The 26537-nt window shown below is 40.4% G+C and overlaps 2 protein-coding genes and 1 non-coding gene across 3 annotated transcripts; 1 reads left to right on the plus strand and 2 right to left on the minus strand.

The window, feature by feature from the left end:
- Window positions 1–1801: 1801 nt before the first annotated feature.
- LOC9270233 (D-lactate dehydrogenase [cytochrome], mitochondrial) lies at window positions 1802–8589 on the minus strand. The gene is made up of 18 exons (XM_015789124.3): window positions 8289–8589; window positions 8108–8201; window positions 7919–8019; window positions 7730–7778; window positions 7132–7224; window positions 6719–6833; window positions 6351–6411; window positions 6147–6183; window positions 6007–6068; window positions 5748–5844; window positions 5168–5242; window positions 4701–4809; window positions 3973–4082; window positions 3668–3730; window positions 2997–3076; window positions 2651–2781; window positions 2532–2575; window positions 1802–2148 (listed from the first exon to the last, which is right to left on the minus strand). The coding sequence occupies exons 1-18, from the start codon at window positions 8522–8524 to the stop codon at window positions 2029–2031; spliced, it is 1677 nt and encodes a 558-aa protein (XP_015644610.1). The 5' UTR covers window positions 8525–8589; the 3' UTR covers window positions 1802–2028.
- Window positions 8590–8736: 147 nt separating this feature from the next.
- On the plus strand, window positions 8737–8808 carry TRNAG-UCC (transfer RNA glycine (anticodon UCC)). Its single transcript has one exon. It is a non-coding gene; the product is annotated as a tRNA-Gly (tRNA).
- Window positions 8809–10542: 1734 nt separating this feature from the next.
- LOC107276606 (F-box/FBD/LRR-repeat protein At5g56420) lies at window positions 10543–14578 on the minus strand. Its single transcript, XM_015790270.3, has 5 exons — window positions 14452–14578; window positions 13232–13332; window positions 12096–12968; window positions 11829–11984; window positions 10543–11556 (listed from the first exon to the last, which is right to left on the minus strand). The coding sequence occupies exons 2-5, from the start codon at window positions 13325–13327 to the stop codon at window positions 11134–11136; spliced, it is 1548 nt and encodes a 515-aa protein (XP_015645756.1). The 5' UTR covers window positions 13328–13332; window positions 14452–14578; the 3' UTR covers window positions 10543–11133.
- Window positions 14579–26537: the final 11959 nt, after the last annotated feature.

The raw sequence follows: 26537 nt of genomic DNA on the forward strand, positions 1-26537 counted from the left end.
TATGAGATGAGACGAGACGAGACGAGACGAGAAAGGCGTGGTGCCGTCTCGGCCGGCACAAGGGTACAAAAACCGTTCCAGGAGTTCTTTCGTTGCATGTACGGTCGGTCTGTCTGGCACCTGTTGTTGATAGTCAAATTTGGCATATATGATAATAAAAGTTTATATGGTATGATTCGGCTGTTAATCAAGCAAATAGCGGTAGGAGAAAATTAGTTAGTATTGACCTGGATAGAGAGCTAATTATATTTGTCATTAATTAAATTAGATGAAGCAATTTAGCCGAAGCTAACCAATATTGAAGATATATATTAGGGATTATCTGGTAGCAGTGAAGGTTAAAAGGGCGAGGTATGATGCGAAGTAGGCACAGAAGATCTCGGTGCACACTATATTCAGAATGCAGCAGGCAAGAAAAGCTTCCAACAGAAATCCGCTGGATTGCCTACCGTCATTAGATAATTGTGTTTCCTACCTTCAATCGGTTAAAATAATGACGCTTAATTTACTCCCAGTAAACGTGGAACATGCCAAAGACCAGGCGCCCTACATATGGTTAAGGCCGATTGGAGAGATTCCCCTCTCCAACCCAATCAATAAATTCATTATAGTTCTTTTTTACGTTCTTCTTTTTTGCTTTTTCTTCTTAGAAGTAGATCAATTCAATTTTCTTTGCCGATTAGCTTGAAAATCGGTCGCTCATTGCCGCGAAAGCGTAATGGTTATCTTGTTATCAAAATTTGTTCTTGACGAACCGCGTGTTGGCGATTTTCGACGCCAACATCTGTTTTTTTTCTAACGAATTACCGACGCTTAGAGTGTACCAATTTCATTAAACATAGTAGAAGTAAAAGGTGTGTATAAGTATGAAAAAAACTGTATAAGAAAAACCAAAGCTAAAGATGAATTCTGGGAGTCGTTTCCCTTCTGCTAGGGTATTGGTTTTGACCTCCTTCATGATTTTTCACCACTATGTCTGGCAGACTGGCACATGTGATGCTTACCAAATCGGCGTTCTGCACTGCATGGCTGTGTGCCTGTGTGTAATTCATGATTTACCGCTTGTCATTTGGGGGTTGGGGCTGACCCATAAAATTACCAGAGCTAGACAAATTTACTGATGTGGAAAGAAGGAAGTGAGGAGAGAGAAATATGTAATAAGTGGCCCGTAAAACTGACAGCTAAACAAATTTACTGGTGTGGGGAGGAGAGCGAGAAGACAGAAACATGAAAGGAGAGTGATTTTACTACGGGTAGGGGAAAGAGAGGAAGGATAATATAAGAAAAACAATTTAGTTAATTACCAATGTTTACAGTTTTTTTTTTTGCGTCTCAGCTGATATATGGAATGGTCTCTATATGACATGCATATGATATTAATGAGTTCTAAATATCTCTAACTGAATGGTTCAAATAATATTATAGCATCAACAGGTGATTTCTACAAAACTTTCAAATGAAAACGGTATGCTGCTAAAGCAGTCAATAAAGATCCCCTACCATTCGATTCCATTTCCAGACAATTCGAAAACAAAACAAAAGGTGGGTATAAAAGGAAAACGATAGCCGGACAGAAAAATCCATAACATTTTTTACCCTACTCCAAGTAACTCACGCAACACTCACTGGTCTAGTATATCATAGACACATGAGTGACAAATCATATTATCAGCTCTAACGTGGCAAATCTTCAATTCACCAAACATCTACTACTACGTTGTTTAGCTCCAAATATTTGAAATAGCTTAGAATTTTCTATCACCAAGCCTATCATAGAATCACTCATATTTCATATAGCAACTGGAACGAAGTTTTGCTCATTTATTCCCGGTATATGAATGGCTCAGAGTAACAGTTCTAGCGTTCACGTTTATTTTTGCATTCAACTCGTGTATAACAGTCCTGAGTCTTCGCCGTTCAATGCGCATTCAGTGGTAACGCCACGACTTGCCTTGCTGGACTGGGAGTTGAGTGGAAGTCACTGAACCAGCCAGTGAGTCAGCCAGCAACTTGGGAACGTCTGTATCATCAAATGCAGACTTGAGGTGGAATCAGTTTCCCTGGATTCATGATATTGTTGGGATCCAACGCAGCCTTTATTCTTTTCATCGTCCTTAGCGACTCGATGCCCAGCTCTTTCTCTAGGTACTGCCAAAATGCATAGAAAAAATAAAAGTCAGTAATGGGGGTGATGACAGCCATGAGCAAGACAATAGGAGGTCCTATCAGGAAATTCAAAAATAAAGTACATCTTGATAACCCGTAGGGTAACAAATTTACAATAGGCAGCAAGGGAAATTGAAGTTTTGAAGGTACGTTCTGGGCCAGATACTCATGAACTTTTAATCTGTTCAACCATCATGAATGTACTGGTATAGCCTCTTGCAATTTTCCTATCTTAAGAGAATGGTTAGTGATTGGCACTTGGCGGTTGTGCCATCACTTTGAGAATCGTATCAGCAAAGATGGCTCTTGTATCTGCTAGCAGAAGTGCAGAACATAATAAAAGAAAACAGGTGATAGACACTTGCCTTCATTTTCCCTGTACCTACACCATGCTCTCCTGTACAGGTACCTGTTCATCATCAGAGTCAATATTAATCTTTTCAGGCAGCTTTTACATGCTGGCTTGGTCAGTTTTTCATTGTACCTTCCATAGAGAGAGCAGTATGAACCATGAAATGGTTTAGCCTCTCCGCTTCACGTCGTTGGTCTTCTTGACTAGGGTCAAATAGGATTATTGTGTGGAAGTTTCCATCACCAGCATGAGCGATAACCAAACTAGGAACGTACAAAAATCAGAGGTAAGGAATTCATGATTAAAAAAAGATGGCATGATGTCTTATTGGAGCCATTGCGAGATAATAACATGCTTGATGCTACTTTATGCATACTTCAAATATTAGATAATGGAGCACATGACTATGCCTTGTATTAGATATAAATGAGAACATAATTTTACACAGTGGCTTTGCATAATAAGAGAGAACGTGTACCAAGTCAATGGTGATGCATCAAGCTTTTCCTTTGAGACAGATATGCATTCTGCAAGTCTAGACAAAGGAACACAAACATCCTGCATAAATAAACATATATGTGGCATTAGATGACTTGATAGAGTCAGTCCACTGAAAATTGAAAGCTTGTAAGGGTATGATGATTGTGACGACCTTTGGACGATCTATATAAGCATATGAGATAAAAAAAAATCAGAAGGGGGAGGGGGGATCCATTTTATGCCATTGAGTTGTCCAATCTATAGACGCACATGATACGGGAGCCACATGTCATCCTCACAGTGAGTAGCATATTATGGATTTATCCTATAAATATGGTGCTCACAAGATTTAAATAGACCAGCTTGCTAATGGAGAAGTCCTATCTTGATTCAAAGAAAGAGTTGAGATACAAGACCAATCATATTTACATAGCCGTAAGCATGTTTGGTTGCCAATTGTCCTCCTGAATGCAGCACTTATTTTGAGATCATAATTGTTCTCACATTTATGAAGAGGATGATAACTACGAAGGAAGATGCTGAGATTCACAACTACATAATCAAACATCAGGTAGCATGATGTGTAACATCAAAGTACACCGACTATGCTTGATCAATATATTTTTTTGTTCAAAAAAATATATGTTGACAAGTTATAAGTAAACAGACCGTTATCATAGCCTCATGATCAGGTTTCATGGCAAAACCGGCCCAAAGTGCTTCCTTCCTAATCTGCACATATAAGAATAAAATGCTATCATAAATATGTTTCAGCAAAAGGAGAAACACATACTTCAGTACTGCCACTGCCACTGTTACCCAGATATAGGTGGATGCAAATTGATAGTTTGATACCATATTCAGGCATGTGTAAGATTATGCAGAATAAAGACTACTTTATTTACTAGGAAGTCTACAATATTCAGATGAGTACTAGGAAATCTACACAAGTTCAGATGAAAAAATTGGCTGACCTTCCATAACTCCTCTTTAGCATCCAGCTCTTCTACAAAAACAAAATCAGATCCATGGTGTTCTGTGGCAATCTTTTGAACCAATAGTGTTTGTTCAAGAGCATAGGCTTCTGGGTATTCACGATGGAAATATATTAGCAAATAAAAAAATAGATTGTGGTATTCAAGCTGAAAAAAATAGTTGCATCTTAAGAAGTTTTTTAATGAGAAGGAACTTTGAGTTTCGAGTGGAACTGCTCAAAAGTGGATAACAAAACCCAGGTATTATATTACTCGAAATGTGCTGGTTTTGTCCCTAAGACAGGAAGATCACAAGCCCAGACTTGTATGTCACTCTTTGAAACCAAACTTGACTACATACCGACTGCTATTTAATACGTACTATTCAAAAAGTTATCTTGACAGAAACAGTGTGCACAGTAAATTTAGTTTTATTCGAGAGTTCTTTACTCACTACCGTTGATCATCAACCAAATTCATAAACACTAATTGACGGTAAAAGTATAAAACTGTGGAGTTGCATTTGTCAATTATAGTGTCAACATATCTAGAGAAAACTAAGATATTCTATGCCTATTGGTTCCTGTTCCATCTTTTATTTATTATTTGAACACTTAACTCTAGAGGACTCAGTACTGCCAAACATAGATGCACAATACAGTATAAAGTAGACTTTTTTGTCAAAGTTCAGTGTGAAGTGTTAACTATTCAAATAAAAATTAGGTTACCTGTCCCTATGAATTCGAACATCAAGGTTGGTACTTCAGGTAAGTTTTTACCATTTGCCATGTTAATTGCCCTTATCTGAACCTCATCCAACAATTCCACTCTTGAGACCTGGTCAAGCAGAAAACATACAAGTAGTCATAACCTACAACCTTTTTAAATTGCTTACTGAAACACCTGCAGAAGTTCTATGAAAGCATTTCAATATTTATAGTTCATAGAACCAAATTTCCCTAGTTAGTTAACCTAACACTTGCCTATGGAGACAAGCGGATTTGCTCAATCTGAAACAGAGGTGTAACAATCTCATATATTTTTTGATGTAAGAAGGTAGAGCTACCTTATAGCCATTTCATTGATCGAAATGATGGATTACAAAGTGGAGGTGTGACAATTTCATATATGAGCTTCATCAGCAGAAAAAAGACAAACCTGTAACTAACTAAAATCAGAAGAAAAAAAGACAAACCTGTATACCAGAAAGCATTGTTGCAATAGCAACATCAGCAGCATCCTTAATTGTTTGAAAATTGCACATTGCAACCTGAAATAGCAGAGCACCTAGGAGTGTCTTCACCAGTAAAATAAGGAACAAAATAGACAGGTAGTACAAAATAGTTCGTACAGCAAAATGAACATAGAAATCCAGTGTGTGTGTGTGTGCGTAGATCTTTCAACAGTATTAGGTTTAGAAATTTAGGGAGTAGATCACACCGATAGGCTTCAGACCATGTTATTTTTCCAGTTCAGAGCACACAGCAGGTGCTTAGAAGAGAAGCTTTTATTTGTTCAGACTCACAAATGTTCCCCATTTCCCAATATGCAAGATAATAGCTATGTGCCATAGCATGATTATAAAGGATTTCTCCAAAAAGAAAGATCTATGAGCAAATGAAAGTAATTGGTGTACTACATAAAGCCATAATAGTGTATATGCTAACACAACAACTGCACACACCAATATGCAGAGAGTTGACGGCATTCAAGTCCAGTACACACTGTAAGCAAAACATTGTTTGGACAGTGTCTAGATGAAATAGAAGACCTACCACGGAATGAGATGGAAGCTTTTGAAGACGTACAGTCACTTCTGTAATTACCCCTAAAGTTCCTTCACTTCCAATGATCAAACGAGCAAGATCGTATCTGACATTCAACAGAAGAGAACAAAAAACCCATCATTGATGCCAAGAATACATGTAAATCCCACATGTATTTAACACATTAATGGGCATAGGAACCAGTGAAATAATGATTCACTCCCAAGATACATAAAAAGAAACTTATTCGGGAGGGGATCTTGCATACCCAGCTGCACTCTTTCGGGCTCGAGAACCCGTCTTGACAACATCACCATTAGGTAGAACAGCCTGCAGTACTGAGAAAATTTTACTATTTGTATGTGAAAGTCAATTGAAAATAGCTCACTCAAGGATAGCCAAAAGAACCTGGAGGTTAATCACATTGTCCCGCATTGTTCCGTACCTACAAACTAATAAGCAAATCATCAAAGCCATTTAACAGTAAATCATAAAGATAACCATAAAAGAATGCACCATCACGTGGATTACAGTTGTACATTATTTTTCGATGGGGTGGACCGTTTCACTATAAAAGCTCGAAAGTACCCTGAGAAATATAAGGAGAATTACCTCACAGCTAGTGAACCAGAACAGCGAGTAGCACACATTCCTCCAATAGTGGCCCCAGGCCCTGCAAATCAGATAAGAATACTTGAGCTAAACCACCGATCTAGCACAAAATTATGCTTCATATCATGTTACCAAATGCCCAAAAGGATGGGTGAAGTTGGACGAATATGCTGCATGTCATGTTATCACAGGCACAAAGATGTACATATCACCCAAATGTCTAGACGATGCAAGAAAGTTAAACAAAATTATCAGAAACTAAATTTAGTTAGCAGCAACCAAATGACATCCAGTACAAATTCATACTGTTTTATGTCAAAGTTAGTGGACAGATTATGTTTCACGTAAACAATAAACAATGGACTTGCCTGGGTCAAGAGGGAAAAAGAGGCCATATGGTTTCAGGTACTCATTCAGCTCAATCCATCCAACTCCTGGTTCAACAACTACATCCATATCCTCAACATGCAGGGATTTGATTTTCTGTGAACGATTTAAAGCAAACTACAAATTAGAAGAAAGTGAAATTAACAGAGAAACAGCTTTGTATCGTCTCATCTATCCTGCATCAAGAGCTCACTGCTAGTAACAGTTTTGTCTGTTTGGCATATGGAAGTAGTATCAAACAATCAAACCATGGTAAAAAGAAATTGATGGAACATATACTGAAGCACCTTTTAAGGATTAGAAACAAGGGTAATTAATTCAGAAAGATTTAATTTCCACGAAATTATTAGTGCCTACAACTATATGGTCTCTAGTTACATTTATCAATGTTTACCTTCATCAAAGACATGTTAATGCAAACACCACCATGAGGTGCCAACGTGTGACCCTCAATTGATGTAGCCCCACCATATGGTACAATTGGCACCTGTCTCGAAGAAAAAGGCATCATCATTCAGTTCTATAGTGGAACCCTCATACAAGTAATTAGCCATCATGAAAACATTGGGAGACATCCACACTGTCTGCTCCTTTTATAGACTATTGCTGGAGACAGCAAATGAAGGTAAAGAATTCCTTTACTGAGAATATGGCATTCTCAAGGTGAAAATTGATTTCCAATTTTCTAAACAGATTTTAAATGGCACGTGTAACAAAGTACAAGAGTCAGACGAGAAAAACGAGAAGCCAGAAAGATTCGTTACATCACACGTGATTAGCAGCAGTACCAAGGTCATGTAAACTAAAACAACCAATAAAATTAGTCTGAAATCTGAAATATAAAAATCTAGCTCAGCATAGTGTGATAGAAAGTGGATTTTCACAATTCACACAATCAAATGTAGTAAAGTCTAGCAGACGGATAACTGATGCGGCTCTTTCTAAAGAAAAATGCAAAAGATTCGCACCGTGTTTGCATTAATGAGACATACCTTGTACTTGTTACAAGCCATCACAATCTTCTGTACCTCATCCTGGGACCTGCAAAATTTGATTTGGGCCGGCATTACAATCTCTGAGAGAAGGACAAGGTCAACACATAACCCCACAAGACGAACTTTGGTATCAATCAGTATCTATCACTATTCAGTAATCAGTACTACTGTTAGATCAGGTTATACCTCGGGAAGACGACGACATCGGGCACATTGACTGCCTTGTGGAAGCTGTTCTGCGGCGTGCCATGGTAGTGCCTCTCCTCGTAGTCCACCGTCAGGTTCTCCTGCGAGGACGGACACTTAGCAGTCAGCTCAGCTCAGCTCACCTCAACGGCGAAAGCATCCTCACTGAAAAGGCCACGAGCTCATCACCCCGAGGAAGGAAGCGAGCTCGTCGATGAACTCGTTGGGCACGCGCTTCCGCTCCCCGCGCACCACCAGCTCGGTGCTCTCCTTGCCCCCGACCCTGCAGAACAAAAGCAACGCGTCAATACGCAACCGCGGGATCGACTGAGCGATCGGTGTGGGGGCGGGCGGGCGGGCGGGCGAGCACCGGTGGTCGATGCCGGAGTCGCAGAGGGCGACGGTCGTTCCTCCGGCGGCGGCGGCGGCGGCGAGGAAGGAGAGGAAGGCGGGGAGGCGGGCGTGGGAGGAGGAGGAGGAGGGTGGGGTTTGGGAGTGGGAGTGGTGGTGGTACGGGGCGGGAGGCGGGAGGCGGAGGGAGGAGAGGGGGAGGAGCGGGCGGCGGGAGCGGGAGAGGCGGAGGAGCGCGGCGGCGGCGGTGGCCATGGCGGCGGAGGAAGTGGGGGCGAGAGCGAGGCGAGAGTTCGCGAGTGATGATGAGAGGTATGTATGGGGGCGCGCGTGGGTGGGTGGGCACGTGATCCATCTGCGTGGCCGTGGACGTCGTCTTGTGGTGGAGGGTGGCACGGCATCGTTGGACCACGTGCCCTCCTTCAAAACAAGCACTAGAAATTAGTAGTATGACTTTTGAATAAAAGGCGTTTGTAGTCCAACGGTTAGGATAATTGCCTTCCAAGCAATAGACCCGGGTTCGACTCCCGGCAAACGCATTTTTGTAATTTTTTTTCATTTTTTGTCAAACACACACATATCTTTTCTTTTCTTTTTTTTCATTTTTTGTCAAACACACAAAACACACATATATCTTTTCTTTTCTTTTTCTCTTAAAGGTATCTCTGACTTCAGCAATAACCACTACTCCCTCCATCAAAAAAAAAAAACCCAATTCTGAATTTGAACCTGAACACATTGGGTTTTTTTGGGACGGAGGGAGTATCTCTTAGCCCTATTCGTTTTTCTCTTATATTTTAACATGCATTGTATGTCTATGGCTAGTTTAACACCACATAACATTTCAAATATGAATATTTCTAATACATACATTTCAATTGAATCCAAATTCACAATTTCAAACACAACAATTCAAATACAAATTTAAAATTTTCAAACAGTACAGAGGTGAAAACAACATTAGCTCTCAACCTTCTTTCTTTGCTTATACCACCGCCTTCACAAAATAACTCAATTTTTTCATCCATCCCATATAGGGGATGCCTACCTCGCGCAGACGCGCAAGAAGGGTAGGTCGAGCGCACTTTTTTCTTTTGTTGTATTCCTAGCCTAGTTCGACTCCGTAACTTTTCGGCTCATACACGCGTGGCAGGCTGGCAACCGCACAGCCTAGTGCCGTAGAGCTAATGTTAGCGCTAACAAGGAGTAACAATTAGAATTAAGTAGTCCTTTATAATGAAATAATAAATAAACAATTGAGTTGAAAATTTTCAAAAATTTAGGTACATTTGTTTTAAGATTCAGATTGAAATTTTTGAAATTTCAACTTGAAATTTCAAAAATTCAAATTAAAAGTTTTAATTTTTGGGTTGAAAGTTTTTGAATTTTAAGTTGAAGGTTTTTGAATTTTGGTTGAAAGTTTTCGAATTATGACTTGGAAGTTTCCAATATTCAAATTGAAAATTTCAAATTTTAAGTTGAAAGTTTTCAAATTTGACTTGAATTTTTTTCAAATTTCGAGTTGAAAGTTTTACATTTTTAATGAATTTTAATTTTTTTTAGGAAGTTTTATATTTAATTTGAAAGTTAAGAAAATTTTGTATAGATTTTCAATTTTTTTATTAAAGAAAAAAGAAAAATCTCCCGCCAATAAAAAAGGAAAGGTTATCTTAATTTAGTAACTACTACTTAATTAAACTAATCATGATCTATCCTATCAATAAAGCTAGCCGAATGGCATTCCCCCCAAAAAAATCATGATCTTTTCAAATCCCGTTGTAAACGCATGCACGTGGCAGCTTGTTGGCTCATCGGACGGAATAGGAATCGCCTATAGCTGGTGGTCCAGAAATGCGTATGCGGCCGTGGGCCTAAAACACGCGCCGCGGCGGCGCGCGTGAGAATTAGCTTTTCCGTCCCATATATACCAATAAACAAACTAAAGGACTAGAATACCCTCCACTATATCAAATCCAAAGGCAATAGTCCTTCAGTTTATCTAGTACCAATGTAATTGTCTCTTATTTTATCTAAGTCACAATGCATTTGTTCCTACTTTCACTGCAAATTTGAACGATATGATAAAACCCCCAGACAATATCTACAGAAAATTTTTCACTGCAAATTTGAACGATATGATAAAACCCCAGACAATATCTACAGAAAATTGAAGTGTACAGAAGAGCCAATATCTACATACATGTTCAACTGTTCAAGCTGCACAACTGGCATTAACTTCAAGAACTTGTAGAGAATAAACAACTCGAAAGAGAAAACAAACTTTTCAATTCTTCATGTTTACTGGAAGGAGGGTGCAAACATGTCACAGATAGCCATTGTTATTCTGCTCAATTCTGATATCTGGGAGTTCAATATTTCAGGAAAATACAATTGTTCATCAATCAACAACTTCCAAATTGAATCAAACAATATTTGGGACGGCAGATTGGGAGCGCTACCTTGTGAAGTGATTTACCCGGAGTTGGGGGATCCAATTTTAGGCACCTGTTTAGAGAAATTGTTGGAGCCTAATTTTTACTTGGAGGCTCAAAATATTTGCATTGGGAGCTATATTGGGTATATGGGTATGCTCTTAGTTTGGATTTGTTTTTTAAAAAGATATGCAGTTGCACGGAGATTTGAAATAACATAACATTCTGGACAACAAAGATAGTTACTCCTCCAATGATAAACCGCAATTTTTTCTACACAATTAATTTACACATGAAAAAATCTCAATAAACTGGAAATTATGTGTATTCTTCCACCGCAAGCTTCCTTCAAGGTCCATTTCAACGTCAAAGTGAAACAAACTCAAAACGAACCATTTCGCCTCAATGGAGCTTTAATCCCAGATGTCAAGATCACCTAATTAACAAGCCGGAACGTTTGGTCTTATCAAACTCAATCCAAAATGGAGATACCAGCCGGTAAGCTGGTACATTTTCGACATCCTTACGTGACACATCTGAAACATGAACGACGTTACGGTGGTCTGCCTTGCAGAGATATTTCATGGCAACTTTAGATCCATCCACAAAGTTGAACGCCTCAAGAATTGCCATTCTCGAAGGATCACAGGCTGCTATAGGCCTCGGATCTATGTTCATGGCTTGGAGCACGACAGAGTTCCTGAGAATATGATGTGCCAACTCCAGCTGGTCTTTCTGACCGTAAAATCCTGCGATATTGACCTCCTTGAGATGGTAGTGGGGGCATGGAGGAAGAGTTCTTAGTTTACCATGAGCTTTGCGATACCGGAGGTGATCACGACAATTCATCCACATCTATAAATACAGACCAAAAAAAATAGACCTTGTAAGAGCAGCATGTTATAAATTAAACACACGAGCATGATATATGATTATATGATGGTCAGGCCAATATCAGGATCAAATTAGATGCATTGCCAATTGCTCAATAATCAGTATATGTAAAGGTAATTCATAATTCAATGGAGCTGTTCATTTCAGCATCCTTAATGACAACTAATGAAAAGCATTTATAAGTTCACTGACAATTTGTCGGCAAAATACATAATTTAAGACTTGAAACTTACATGAAATTCAAGCTTTTCCATCAAGGGAGCAGCCTCCAAGATGCAGGCAAAATCTAGAATGTCAGCATCCCATTTCCTTGGGCCAGAAAATGCCAATTCCAATCTCAGATGTTTTAGATAAATAAATTTGATTGGTTTGTCTGGCAAAGTAATCCTCTGAAACATGCACACAAATAACAATGAACAAAAATAGTGTAACTTGAGTTAACCTGTAAGATGGAAGTCTACAAGTAAATTGGGAATATAAAGAAGTGATGTGTCTGCAACCTCAAGTTCACGACATTGCAAAGTCAGCATCTCGAGACGTGGAAGAGTGCTGGGAAGTTCGGTGAAAATATACTGAAGAGAATCAGAAATGTCCAATGACTTTATGCGTAAATTTGTAAGCACATAAATTCCAGGAGGTGCTAAAGGTATCAATGGACCAATGTACTCGAGTGTTGTCAGGCCAGAGTTTAACTCTATCTCTTTGAGACATGGGCATTCATAGACATACAAATGCTTAAGCTGGGTTGAAAGATGAGTAGTCCGTAAGCTTGTAATCAATTTACAGCAATATATTCCAAGAAACTCCAAACAGTTGCAATTGGACAACAAAAGTTGTAGATCTTCATCAGTAATGCCCACATCTAGTAGCTTAAGCCTTTTAAGGTTCTGAAAACCCTTAAAATCTGCAGGTGGCTTCAGAGAAATGGAACCAAGTTTCAAAGACTGCAAATTTTCCATGTTAGCAGCATCAAAAATCTGAAATGCAAAGTTATATGGCTCATCTATGGGCCAGTGGAAAGATCTGAAATCAAGAACAAGTTGCTTTGTCTTCGATTTGATGGCGAAGTTCACCCATCCATTGATGTGATACGCATTTTCATTTTCTAAAAGTCCTATAACTTCGATTTTCTCAACGCCTCCACCGTTGTGCTGCTGCAAGATTGCGTCCACCCTCCTGATAAACTCTTCAGCATTTAGCTTCCTGCCTTCAGGTCTTATGTCTCTTTCGATGTAGCGCCTTGACATTATTGATCGATAACTAAGGTTTAGGTTTGTGTGGCTGCACCAAGTGCGGTTCCATTGGCTAGATAATATGCTCGTTCTAGCAGCTTCTCTTAACGGTAATTTTGACACGATAGTGCAGAGAATATCCTGCAGTAAATACAAATAGATTAAATATACAGATTAGCGAATAGAGATACGGAGAGGTTCTTCTACTAAAGGCATTTTGCATCATCTTTTTGCCGGGTCGGCTGAAAGATTAGGCCGAACAAATACAACATCATCTTGTGAGGACCAAGATACTAAATATCTTTTTGCCGGGTCGACTGAAAGATTAGGCCGAACAGCGAACAAATACAACATCATCTTGTGAGGAGGACCAAGATGCTAAATTCGAGATCGATATTTCATACCTCGGGTAGGTTGCTCAACTGAAGTCTCCATTTCTTCCTCTTCATCATTTGTCCATGCAGGTCTTCTTTTGAGGCTATCCTCTTTCTCTTTTCCATTTTAGCTACAGTAAAGGAACAGAATAATCACATAACATGGATACAAGCATAACTGCATAAGAGCAGTATTTTTTTTTCTCCTTGTCATGCCACTTCTATAATTAGCTTATCATTATTTTTTTTAAATGAAGCGCGCCATGACTTTAACCTTTTTTTTTTTTTGGCTGCGTGGGGTTTGGAGCAACTTAAAAGTTAAAACCGAAGCTCATTTCCAGTAGGACACCAAGCAAAATAGTCATATCGAATCGGTTGTAACTTGTATCCCTTTTACCAAGGCCCTGTTTAGATCCCCTAGCAAAATTTTTCACCCTATCACATCGAATGTTTGGACACATACATGGAGTATTAAATATAAACGAAAAAATAACTAATTTACACAAATTGCGTGTAAATTGCGAGAAGAATCTTTTAAGCCTAATTGCTATTCCCTCCGTTTTTTAATAGATGACGCCATTGACTTTTTCTCACTTGTTTGACCATTCGTCTTATTCAAAAAATTTACGTAATTATAATTTATTTTGTTATGGGTTGTTTTATCACTTATAGTACTTTAATTGTGATTTATATCTTATACATTAGCATAAAATTTTTGAATAAGACGAATGATCAAACATGTGAGAAAAAGTCAACGGCGTCATCTATTAAAAAACGGAGGTAGTACATGATTTGATAATGTGGTGCTACAGTAAACATTTGCTAATGACAGATTAATTAGGCTTAATAAATTTGTCCCGTAGTTTATAGGCGGAATCTTTAATTTGTTTTGTTATTAGTCTACATTTAATACTTCAAATGTGTGTCCGTATATCCGATATGACACGTAAAAACTTTTCACCCCTGGATCTAAACAGGGCTTAAGTTTATATAGGACAATGTGTGTATAGCGTCTGAATTCAAATGAGGACTCAGAAGATTTGATGTAGCTAGCTGACATAGTTCAGACTTCAGAGGGTCCTAACTGTGAAACAAATTACAGAGCACTTACTTCTCTAGATTCCAATCAAGCCAAATCTTGATCTTATTATCTAATTTAATTAATTAACTGCAGCTAATCCAATCTAATAGTAGAACCTATTCAACTTAGGAATCAAGAATCATGGTACAAGCAGATGCGAAAGGTTTACCTTGGGTCTCTTGGGGAGGAGGCGGGAGGTCCCCTGCCGCCGCCGGCGGCGGCGAGGGAGGCTGTGCGCCTTCGACGGGGACGGCGGAGTTGCGCCGTGCTGACGTGCTCGCCGGAGTGGTCGCGGTGCCACAGGGGGGGGGGGGGGGGGGCGTTTTAACGGGCTCTCGTTGACACACGGAGTACCTAAATCCTAATATGATACGAAAAATCAGAAATTAGCCTAGAACCTGCTTTATCTGAATTTCAGCACGTTGCATAAGGTAAGGAAAAGCCAAAACTTTTCCAAAAAAGAAGCACCAAATAATCTAACTCTAATCTAATACTCCCTCCGTTCCTTAAATATTTGACGCCGTTGACTTTTTAAAATATATTTGACCGTTCGTCTTATTCAAAAAATTTAAGTAATTATTAATTATTTTCCTATCATTTGATTCGTTGTTAAATTTACTTTTATGTATACATATAGTTTTACATATTTCACAAAAGTTTTTGAATAAGACGAATGGGCAAACATGTTTAAAAAAATCAACGGCGTCAAATATTTAGAGATGGAGGGAGTATAATCTGGAGTATCTATCTATTACTCCCTCCAATTCATATTATAAGTCGTTTAACTTTTTTTTTCTAATCAAATTTCTTTAAATTTGATCAAATTTATATAAAAATATAGTAGTATTTTCAATGCAATTCAAACATATTATGAAACTATATTTAAATTTAGTGTTTCATATTTTAGATATTGTTAACTTTTTTATATAAACTTGATCAAACTTAGCAAAGCTTTACTAGATAAAATGTCAAACAATTTATAGTATGAAACGGAGGTAGTATATGTTATCGCCACCGATGTGGTCATCCTCCGTAGAGCTGCAGCTTCGCCTCCTCCAAAAGGCCATGTTCTCAAGTGTTTGATGAAATTAAGGCCCTGTTTGTGGGAGTTTGTCCCAGCTGCAGCTTTTCCCAAAAGCTGCTTCTGCTAGAAACTGCCCCAAACAGTCCACAACTTTTGTTCTTAAAAATGAACTAAGAAGCCAAAGCTGGAGAAGCTGGGTTTTAAAGCTTTTCAGATTCTCAGAAGCTGGCTATCAAACAGCTGCTTCTCAGAATCTAAAGCTTCCTCAAACAGGCCCTAAGTCTAGGGATGCCACAAAATTTTTGACAAATTTTTATGAGCTTTGGCTGCTTGTGTTACCTTTGTTTTTTACTCCTCAGGTTCACGTCCGATAGTTCTCTTTTGGAAGTTTTTCCCCTTACTGCCAGTTGACACTTGACAGTCACTAGCTACATGGATTATGCTAATCACACAATGTTCGAGTTCTTGGTTGCAACCAGCTAGACAAGAAGGACGGGTCCCTCTGTATTTTCTTCATTGAAGAGTTTTTAAGATCACTGCAGGTCCCATTTTTACCTGATGATATGTGAGGATGAAAAGAATTCCTGTCTAGAATAGTGGTGGTTGGAGTGTTGGACATGTTAACTAGTGTCACTTAATTAAATTCGAGAAAATTTTGAATTAAGAGAAAACAATAGAGAGGATAACATAACAATAATCTGGTGAAATTTGAATGCTACAGCTAGACCAACATTGGTGGCGATTTCTTTTTTTTTTGTTACAAATGAATTCAAACAGGCACCTGCTCCACCTTTATGAAATTATGATAAACTCTGCAAATGCCTTGGTTATTCTTCCTGTGTGGGTTTTCTCCTGTCCAATGTTGTGTGCAAATACTCCTACTGTATCACAAGGAATTTCACAAAGTTTACCTGCTGTATTATTTTAAAGTTGGGAAAGGCCCGGGATCTTTCTAGCTAGCAATGCAAGCTGCGAGCTAGCTGGTCCGGGTTCAAGACTCACCCCCTCCTTAATTTAAAATCAATATAGTCCTTCCTATATTGGTCTTTTTTTTTCAATCACATTGGAAATTGTGAATCTATACAAATACGTGTACCGTGACTCCGTGAGATGAGTTGAATCCGAAGGACTATGAACTACCCAAACTCAGATATCTACTACTGTAACAGTCTGCTCATTACGAGCTCAGATGTACTTGACTACTCCTAATTAAACCTTTACCTCAAAGTCGAACCACTGTTTCATCAGTATATCATCCTGTAGTCCGAAGCGTAATTAACCAGCCCCAAGATCTGTCTTGTTCTGCTCAGCGTTAGCCTCGAGCTCATCGAGTTGATCTTTCAGCTTCTGCCCCCATCTCCTCTTGCGGCTGCTTCTTTATCTTGAGCGCATCCAGGTTGAGCTGCCAGAAGGCTCGATCGTTGTGCTTTCTCATCATCAGCCTTCTGCGCCTTGGTCAGCTTGTCAGATTTCATGGGAAGACCTCCGAGATGATACGGTGCGATTGGCATGTCGCCCTGCGATTCAAACATGGAATGGAATAGCATTTTGTGGAATCAAACACCAAGCACAACAACCACACTGGGGCTCCTCGATCGAACAGTCGAACTCGAAAAACTTGTATACATAGGCTAAATGAATACAGCGTAAAAAACGTGGTTAACAAGCTGACGGTAAGAAAAATTAACCAGGATCCTGGATGCGAGCGCAGTTGTCGCACGGTGTGCCGCCGCGCCAACTCATCTAATACCACTTATAGAGGCTCACTCTTAGAGATGGGGCAATGGGAAATTCACCGACGGGAAATACATCGTCCCTATGTTGAAATTATAAGCACGTAATGATTTAAGTTATTCCATAAATAAATCATGACATTATATATGTAAACTAGATTGAACGCATCATTAGATCTACACATGTAAACTAAGCAGTAAAATATGAACAGATCAAATATGCGCAAAATGTCGAACACGTACCGAGGTGGCGGAAAGACCGGTTGCTCGGCAGGAACTACTCGCGGTTGCGAGCGTCGACGAAGGCGCGAAGCACGCGAGCGGAGAGGAAGGCGAGCCGTCGCGGACGAACAGAGAGCTGTCGCGCGAAGCGCTTCCCAAGAACCTTATTGCCGCCTTCTCCCGGTGCAGGACGTCGAAGGCAGAGGTTCCGGAGACCTGCTCTCCCGATCGCCGGTGCACGCCGGCGAGCGGGATGGAGTAGTCTACGAGTGACGGCGCAGTACAGAGTAGGAGGCAAACCCTAGATTGATTTCGCGTGTGTTGCGTGAAGACGGCGGCTCGGTTTATATAGAGATAGATCGCCTGATCAGGGCGCCCGCGTAAACCGAACCGGATAAGTCGCGCGTAACCTATCCGGACTCCATGCCGTTTTCACGTACCGGATTTTTCGGAATGTTTCCAAAACAAAACAAATCCGAATTTCCCGCAGCAAAACAAAACTGCAAAAGACTCCATGCCGTTTTCATGTACCGGATTTTTCGGAATGTTTCCAAAACAAAACAAATCCGAATTTCCCGCAGCAAAACAAAACTGCAAAAGGAGGCTGCATCTGCGCAAGGGTGAGGAGCCAATTTTGTAGACCATTCGACGCGTACGTCGTGCACGCGCGCCGCCTGCCCTGCCAGGCGAGGCGAGGCGAGCGCGCGCGCGTGTTTCCCCTCTTCTCTTCACCACACATGCTTCAAGTGGCTAGGAGAGCATCCTCCCTTTTAAGGAGGTCCCCCTCTCCTAGAATAAGCAATGTGGTACTAAACTCCACATGCATACCATCCCATGAGGTGGGCTTTTGTGATTTTCCAAAGAATTAATCTTCAAATGGGCCTTAGCCCATCTATTAATTCCAACAATCCCCTACCAAATCTCAAAATCCCACTGAGATTTGCCTTTTCCAATGTACTGTTTATATACCAACGGCTCGATAGAGACCGATTAAGGTTGAACATCTATCTAGAACTCCAAGCTACACTTACTCACAACTTGAACAATGGACTACGGCTTGGATTGCAAGTCTTGTGCAAGCAAGTTTCACTCAGAGTCTTATCTGGTATTAGACCGTCTGTAGACTACCCCTCGGGTGGAGCGTATAAGTTATACTCCTAGGTCTTTAGTAAGCTTCCTAGAAGATTCACCCAAAATCTCCATAGACTGCGACCAACGGTCAAGCTTACAAAGGTGAGTTCTTTCAAGAATGCTCTGCAGGACAGCGTCTTCGCTAATTAAAGCCAACAGAACTCATTAAGGCATAGCCAACCTGCCTTGCAGCTCACGAGAGTACATGCATCTTCACTTAGGGAGGGTATAGATTGGTACTCTCCTCTAGTTTACTAATGGTTTGTTCTTCACAGGTTCTAATTCACGGGATCTCCGATCACATAGACTGAGTTACCACCATAGTATAACTCACACGGGTCTCAAACCCATCTCCTTCGATGCATTATCTATCACATTTCGTGATAATCCCTTCGTGAAGGGATCTGCCAGGTTTCTAGCTATTTGGATGTAATCCAACGTTATAACTCCGGAGTTTCTCAATTTCCTGACAGACTTCAATCGTCTTTTCACATGTCTAAACGATTTCATATTATCCTTAGAACTATTCACTTTGACAATTACCGTTTGATTGTCACAGTTCATAAGGATAGCCGACACCGGTTTTCAACAATAGGCAGATCCATTAATAGATCATGCAGCCATTCTGCCTCAACAGTAGCAGTATCCAGTGCCGTCAATTTTGCTTCCATGGTTGACCTCGTCAAAATGGTTTATTTGCAAGACCTCCACAAAACAGCACCACCACCCAGTGTGAAGACATATCCACTAGTGGCTTTGATCTCATCCACATCAGAGATCTAGTTAGAATCACTATAACCCTCCAGTACCGCAGGATACCCAGTATAGTGAAGCCCCAATTTCATAGTACCTTTCAGATAGCGCATTACTCGCTCAAGCGCACGCCAGTGATCATCTCCCGGATTAGAGGTAAATCGGCTCAACTTGCTCACAGCAAAGGAGATATCAGGCTTAGTTGCATTAGCCAGGTACATCAGCGAGCCAATGATTTGGGAGTATTCTAGTTGATTCCTAGCAATTCTTTTGTTCTTGCGAAGCAACAAGTTAGGATCATAAGGTGTTGGAGAAGGCTTACTATCAATGTAGCCAAAGCGATTCAAGATCTTCTCCACATAATGGGACTGCAAGAGTGTAATCTCATTTTCACCTCTAATTAGCTTAATGTTTAAGATAACATCAGCTACTCCCAAATCCTTCATATCAAAATTTTGAGACAATAATGATTTAACCTCATTTATCACCTCAAGGTTTGTCCCAAATATCAGTATGTCATCAACATCCAAGTACAGAATAACTCCCTCACCCCCACCATGGCGATAGTACACACATTTATTTGCCTCATTGACTGCAAAGCCTGCAGATGTCAATGTTTTGTCAAATTTCTCATGCCACTGCTTAGGAGCTTGTTTAAGACCATACAAAGACTTCAACAATTTGCACACTTTGCCTTCTTGACCTTCAACTACAAACCCATCAGGTTGATCCATATAGATCTCCTCATCCAGCTCTCCATTAAGAAAAGTTGTCTTAACGTACATTTGATGAACGAGAAGACCATATGAGGCTGCTAGGGAAAGTAGCACACAAATTGTGGTCAATCTAGCAACAGGTGAGTAAGTGTCAAAGAAATCTTCGCCTTCTTTCTGAGTATAGCCCTTAGCAACAAGCCAAGCCTTATACTTTTCAATAGTACCGTCAGGCCTAAGCTTCTTCTTGAACACCCACTTGCACCCCACAGGTTTACACCCATAGGGTCGCTCTGTCACCTCCCAAGTCCCGTTAGCGATAATGGAATCCATTTCACTACGGACAGCCTCTTTCCAGTAGTCTGCATCAGGAGATGCATATGCTTCTAAAATTGACTTAGGAGTGTCATCCACGAGGTACACAGTGAAATCATCACCAAAGGACTTAGCCGTCCTTTGTCTCTTACTCCTTAAAGGAGCTTCACTGACATCCTCCTCAGAGACATGTTCATGTGTATGTTTAGTTTGTTCCGGTGGTGTGATTGAACTGGAAATTATTTCAGAGGGTTGGCTCGAACCACTATGTGTATCCTTCATTGGGAAAAAGCTCTCAAAGAAGGTAGCATCATGAGACTCCATAATTGTACCAACATGCATGTCAGGTACCTAGGATTTAACTATTAAAAATCTATAGGCAATGCTATGATGAGCATATCCCAGAAATACACAGTCCACAGTTTTAGGTCCAAGTTTGCGCTTCTTCGTTATTGGTACATTGACTTTCGCCAAGCACCCCCATGTGCGCAAATAAGAAAGTGATGGTTTTCTCTCAATCCATATCTCATATGGTGTTTTGTCCTTATTTCTGTTAGGAACTCTGTTTAACACATGATTCGAGATAAACAATGCCTCCCCCCACCATGCCGTAGGTAGTCCCGCGGTGTCCAACATGGCATTCACCAAGTCAGTCAGTGTGCGGTTCTTCCTTTCAGCAATCCCATTAGACTCGGGAGAATAGGGAGGCGTCCTCTCATGTATGATGCCATGTTCCTCACAGAATAAGTCAAACTCGTTCGAGAAAAACTCTCCACCACAATCAGACCTAAGCCTTTTTATCTTTCTGTCAAGTTGATTTTCAACTTCTGCCTTATAAATTTTAAAATAGTCTAGAACCTCGTCTTTCGTTTTCAACAAGTACACATATCTAGTAGCATCATCAATCAACGTCATGAAATATCGTTTTCCACCCTTCGTCAACACCCCATTCATTTCACAAAGATCTGAATGTAGGAGTTCTAGTGGTGCCAAGTTTCTCTCCTTGGCAGCCTTGTGAGGCTTGCGAGGTTGCTTCGATTGCACACAACTATGGCACTTAGAACCTTTGACAATGGAAAACTTAGGAATTAAACACATGCTGGAAAGCCGAGACATCAAGCCAAAATTAATATGACATAAACGTGAGTGCCAATCATTAGCCTCATCATCCACACTGCCACAAATATGGTTCACAGACTTATTGCAGAAATCAGAAAGGGAAAAGCGGAACATGCCTCCGCACTCATAACCTTTACCAATAAAATATCCATGTTTAGACACGACTAATTTATTAGACTCAAAAACCAACTTAAATCCGTCTCTAGTCAGACGGGAGCCACTAATAAGATTCCTGTCGATAGAAGGGACATGCTGCACGTTCTTCAGCTGCACGATCTTTCCCGAAGTAAACTTCAGATCTACCGTGCCAACACCATGAGCAGAAGCATGTGACCCATTCCCCATTAGGACGGTGGAACCCCGTGCGACCTGATAAGAAGAAAACAATGAGATGTCGCACAAACATGTACATTGGTTCCAGTATCAACCCACCAATTAGTAGACTGATTAACTGAAAAAACAGTAGGTAAATTACCATACCCGCTTCCATCTCCAGTGTTGCCAATGGTCACATTAGCAGACTTAGAAGTCTGCCCTGCAGGTGCCTTCATCCCCTTGCGCCGTGGAAACTTCCTAGCCAGATAACCAGGTTGCCCACACACAAAGCAAGTCCTCTCATCCTGGTTAGGATTGTTGTTGTTCTTCTTCTGCTTCTTGAAGTTGGTGGTCTGTTGAGTTTTGTATTTCTCCTTGCTCTTGTTCTGGGCCTTGTGCACAACATTGGCACTGGACTGCCCACCATCGCCCTTAGACGCGGCGTCTTTTTCCCGAGCTTTCTCCTCAACATCAAGAGACGCTATCAACCCCTCAACGGAGTATTCATGTCTCTTGTGTTTGAGTGCCGTACCGAAACTTCTCCACGATGGAGGTAGTTTCGCAATAATGCACCCGGCCACAAATTTGTCAGGTAAGACACACTTAAGGAGTTCGAGTTTCTTAGCCATGGTTTGTATCTCATGAGCCTGTTCGACTACAGAACGGTTGTCAGCCATCTTGTAGTCATGAAACTGCTCTATGATATACAGATCATTGCTAGCATCAGTAGCACCAAATTTAGTATTTAGTGCATCCCACAACTCCTTAACGTCGATCATATGCATATACACCTCGACCAGACGATCGCCAAGAACGCTAAGAATGCATCTCACAAAGAGAGTAGTGGCTTCCTCGAATTGCTTCTGCTGATCAGCAGTAAGAATTCCTTTAGGTTTGCCAGTACTCACCCAGAAGCATTTCATAGCCGTCAGCCATAGAGTGACCTTAATCTGCCATCTCTTAAAGTGCACACCGGTGAATTTATCCGGCCTCAGTGCATCGGCAAAACCAGCCATAGTAAAATCACAACGCCTATAATAAGGTTTTTGGATTGTTGAAATTATAAGCACATAATGATTTAATTTATTCCATAAATAAATCATGACATTGCAGATGTAAACTAGATTGAACGCATCATTAGATCTACACATGTAAACTAAGCAGTAAAATATGAACAGATCAAATATGCGCAAAATGTCGAACACGTACCGAGGTGGCGGAAAGACCGGTTGCTCGGCAGGAACTACTCGCGGTTGCGAGCGTCGACGAAGGCGCGAAGCACGCGAGCGGAGAGGAAGGCGAGCCGTCGCGGACGAACAGGGAGCAGTCGCGCGAAGCGCTTCCCAAAAACCTTATTGCCGCCTTCTCCCAATGCAGTACGTCGAAGGCAGAGGTTCCAGAGACCTGCTCTCCCGATCGCCGGTGCACGCCGGCGAGCGGGATGGAGTAGTCTACGAGCGACGGCGCAGTACAGAGTAGGAGGCAAACCCTAGATTGATTTCGCGTGTGTTGCGTGAAGACGGCGGCTTGGTTTATATAGAGATAGATCGCCTGATCAGGGCGCCCGCGTAAACCGAACCGGATAAGTCACGCGTAACCTATCCGGACTCCATGCCGTTTTCACGTACCGGATTTTTTGGAATGTTTCCAAAACAAAACAAATCCGAATTTCCCGTAGCAAAACAAAACTGCAAAAGGAGTCTGCATCTGCGCAAGGGTGAGGAGCCAATTTTGCGGACCATTCGACACGTACGTCGTGCACGCACGCCGCCCGCCCTGCTAGGCGAGACGAGCGCGTGTGTGTTTCCCCTCTTCTCTCCACCACACATGCTTCAAATGGCTAGGAGGGCATCCTCCCTTTTAAGGAGGTCCCCTCTCCTAGAATAAGTAATGTGGTACTAAACTCCACATGCATGCCATCCCATGAGGTGGGCTTTTGTGATTTTCTAAAGAATTAATCTTCGAATGGGCCTTAGCCCATCTATTAATTCCAACACCCTATCCCCGTCCCCGCGAGATACGGCAGGGGAATTTTGGTTCCCATCCCTATCCTCACACGGGGAATTAATCCCTGCAGGGTCTTCATCCTCGCTTAAAACAATATATACAATATTAAAGCATATATACAATGTATCCAGACGGAGATATGTCTCTTCCCATTTAGTTCCGTATGGAGAACCAATTCTAACAATTCCTATTTCCTAAAAGGTGAATTTCCCATGATGAGACGGGGAACGGAGCCGTTGCAATCTCTACTCACTCTAAAGAGGTAGAGTGTTTTAAAATCTGTTAAGAGAGTACAGGGGACTGCTGACAAAACAAACCACCGCAACCTTATTTAGTATTAGGCTCATAGCATTTGGAGCCCCTCATTGCTCCTCGAGATTGGAACCAGCACTTTGGTCGTTGCTTGAACTTGCTGGGCATTCTGTGCATTTTGAACTTTGGCAGGGCCGCCTTGGTACCACGTACGAATATATAGTGCACAATGAAAAAAGTCCCGCAAAATACCCGGTATTAATTATGTTAAGGAGCAATCTAAAATCTGCCAAATCGCTGTTGAACAGAAAACAAAATCAGTAATGTTTCTACAAATTCAATTTACATATAGCCACATCTTAATATTATCTGACCAATTTGTGTAGTTTAAGAAGGCAAAACAATGACAATTTTATTTCAACAGTTTGTCTAGTGAAATGTTCCAGGTTCAAGAGGGTAAATTTATATACAGGGTCTAAAAAAACACAAACACAACTGATTCTTTTTATGTTCCAAGTAGACAATTCACAATTAGTTGGTTTAGGGCCTATTTAGATCGCATGGTAAAATTTTTCACCCTGTCACATTAAATGTTTGGATACATGCATTGAGTATTAAATATAGTAAAAAAACTAATTACATAGATTGCGTGTAAATTGCGAGATGATTATTTTAAGTCTAATTGCTCCATGATCTGACAATATGGTGCTATAGTAATAATTTGCTAATGACAAATTAATTAGGGTTAATAAATGTGTCTCGCAGTTTACAGATAGAATCTGTAATTTATTTTGTTATTAGTCTACGTTTAATACTTCAAATGTGTATCCGTATATTCGATGTGACACGCCAAAACTTTTCACCCCTGACCTAAACACAACCTTATTATTATCTCTGCTGCAAGTGAATATGATAATATAGATTCATTTCGTGTTCAGGTCAAACTTGATTCAGCAAGTTTCTACATTTTACATTTTGCAGTTCTCTACATTTTAAATGTGGTGCACCTTTCTACATTTTGCCGTTTCTCAGTGATGGATGATGCGACATGATCCGATGTAGATACAAAGGAGAGAAAATAGTGCTGCTACTTACTCACGGACAATTGGGGTGAGTCGGTCCTTGACAGTTGTACTGTATAAAGCGGTTGTGTTGGCATCTCTAGCACAACCCAGGGGCTTGATCAAGTGATTGGTGTGATCAACAGAGGGCAGCCCAGTGGTTGGGCAGTTTATTTTAAGCTTGGGGTGAGCACTTGGAAAGGTGTTGAAGTTCCTCGATGCCTGCATTAGGTGGGATAAAAAATCAGGACGGTCAATTGAGGCAAGTATATTCTTTGCAAGTATATGAAATATTATACTATTATATAATTTTTTGGCGTTATTTAGCACTCCATCCATTCTAAAATATAAGAACATAAAATCAGATAAGATATTTCTGTCCAGATTTATAGTACTGGAAAATGTATCATCTGATACTAAATTCTTATGTTTTCGGACGGAGGAAGTAGTAACAAAAATGTAATGGTACTGTCATCTTGCCACATTACGAATTAGCGTCATAAACTCTTTATAACTAACTACTTATATATTCAATTTCATTGTCTAATAAAAAAACAATACTCAATTGAATGGACGGATGGGCGTGTGGTGCACGAACCTCAGCGGTTCTAGGGAAGAGGCTTCTTGTTGATTTAGAAGACAGATGGGAGGCCAATTTAGGAAACACGAAACGGCCGGCCATGTCGACGACGTACGGCTATCGATCTAATCTTCAAAACCAGACGCACGGACAGATTGGATTGAGGCCCTCCCTGCCGCGCCGCCTGCTCATATAAAAGAGGGGGCCAAACACGGGAGACACTGGAAAACCTATTCCGTTCCAAGATTGGAACAACTCGGAATACATGTCCGATTCCGAATGATAATCATTAGGAAAACAAAAATAAATAAATCCAGGATAGTAGAGAATATCAGAGACCATCTAGCCCATACTAATAATCTTGTTAAAAAATATGTAATAAGTCCCCGAAAATAAAAAAGGCATTGTCATTAGCAACTACTAATTACGAACATCGGTGAAGCCAGCTCTAAGGCTGGTTAGGTATTGCCTAGGCTCTACATCTCCATTGTGTATTGGCGTGAGAAATATCAGGAGTCTTCTGGCTAGCTTCACAAGGTGGTGAGCTAGACGATCTGGGTTCGAAACCTTACCCCTTCTAATTATTTGATATTAGGTCATTCCCTAATATTCACGTCTTTTCATCGTGTATTGGCGTAAATACTCATCAAATATCGTCAATGATCGAGAAATGCTCTTTAATTAATCAGCATGTTTTGGCAACATCAATCATAAGAAGGAAACATATCCTATACATATAAGCTTCCCGTGCACACAAACTAACAAATGTCACAAAATATTCTAAAAAAAATTGAACATTTACTCCTAATAGTATTACACATATATGTAAAGTCTCATATTCAAATTTATTATATTTAGCAGTAAAAAACATGAAAAATCTAACAGTTTTGAGGGTAAAAATCTATTATGATTTTGTCTTTTTTTTTACGGCTAAAAGATAAAATTTCATATGTAGGTGTATGTCTTTTTTTTTTTTGTCTTTTTTCACAGTTTGGGCTTTGCTCGAAGCGAGCTACGGATAATCGGTTCG

Source organism: Oryza sativa, chromosome 7 (assembly GCF_034140825.1).
Source record: "Oryza sativa Japonica Group chromosome 7, ASM3414082v1".
Taxonomy (NCBI): Eukaryota; Viridiplantae; Streptophyta; class Magnoliopsida; order Poales; family Poaceae; genus Oryza; species Oryza sativa.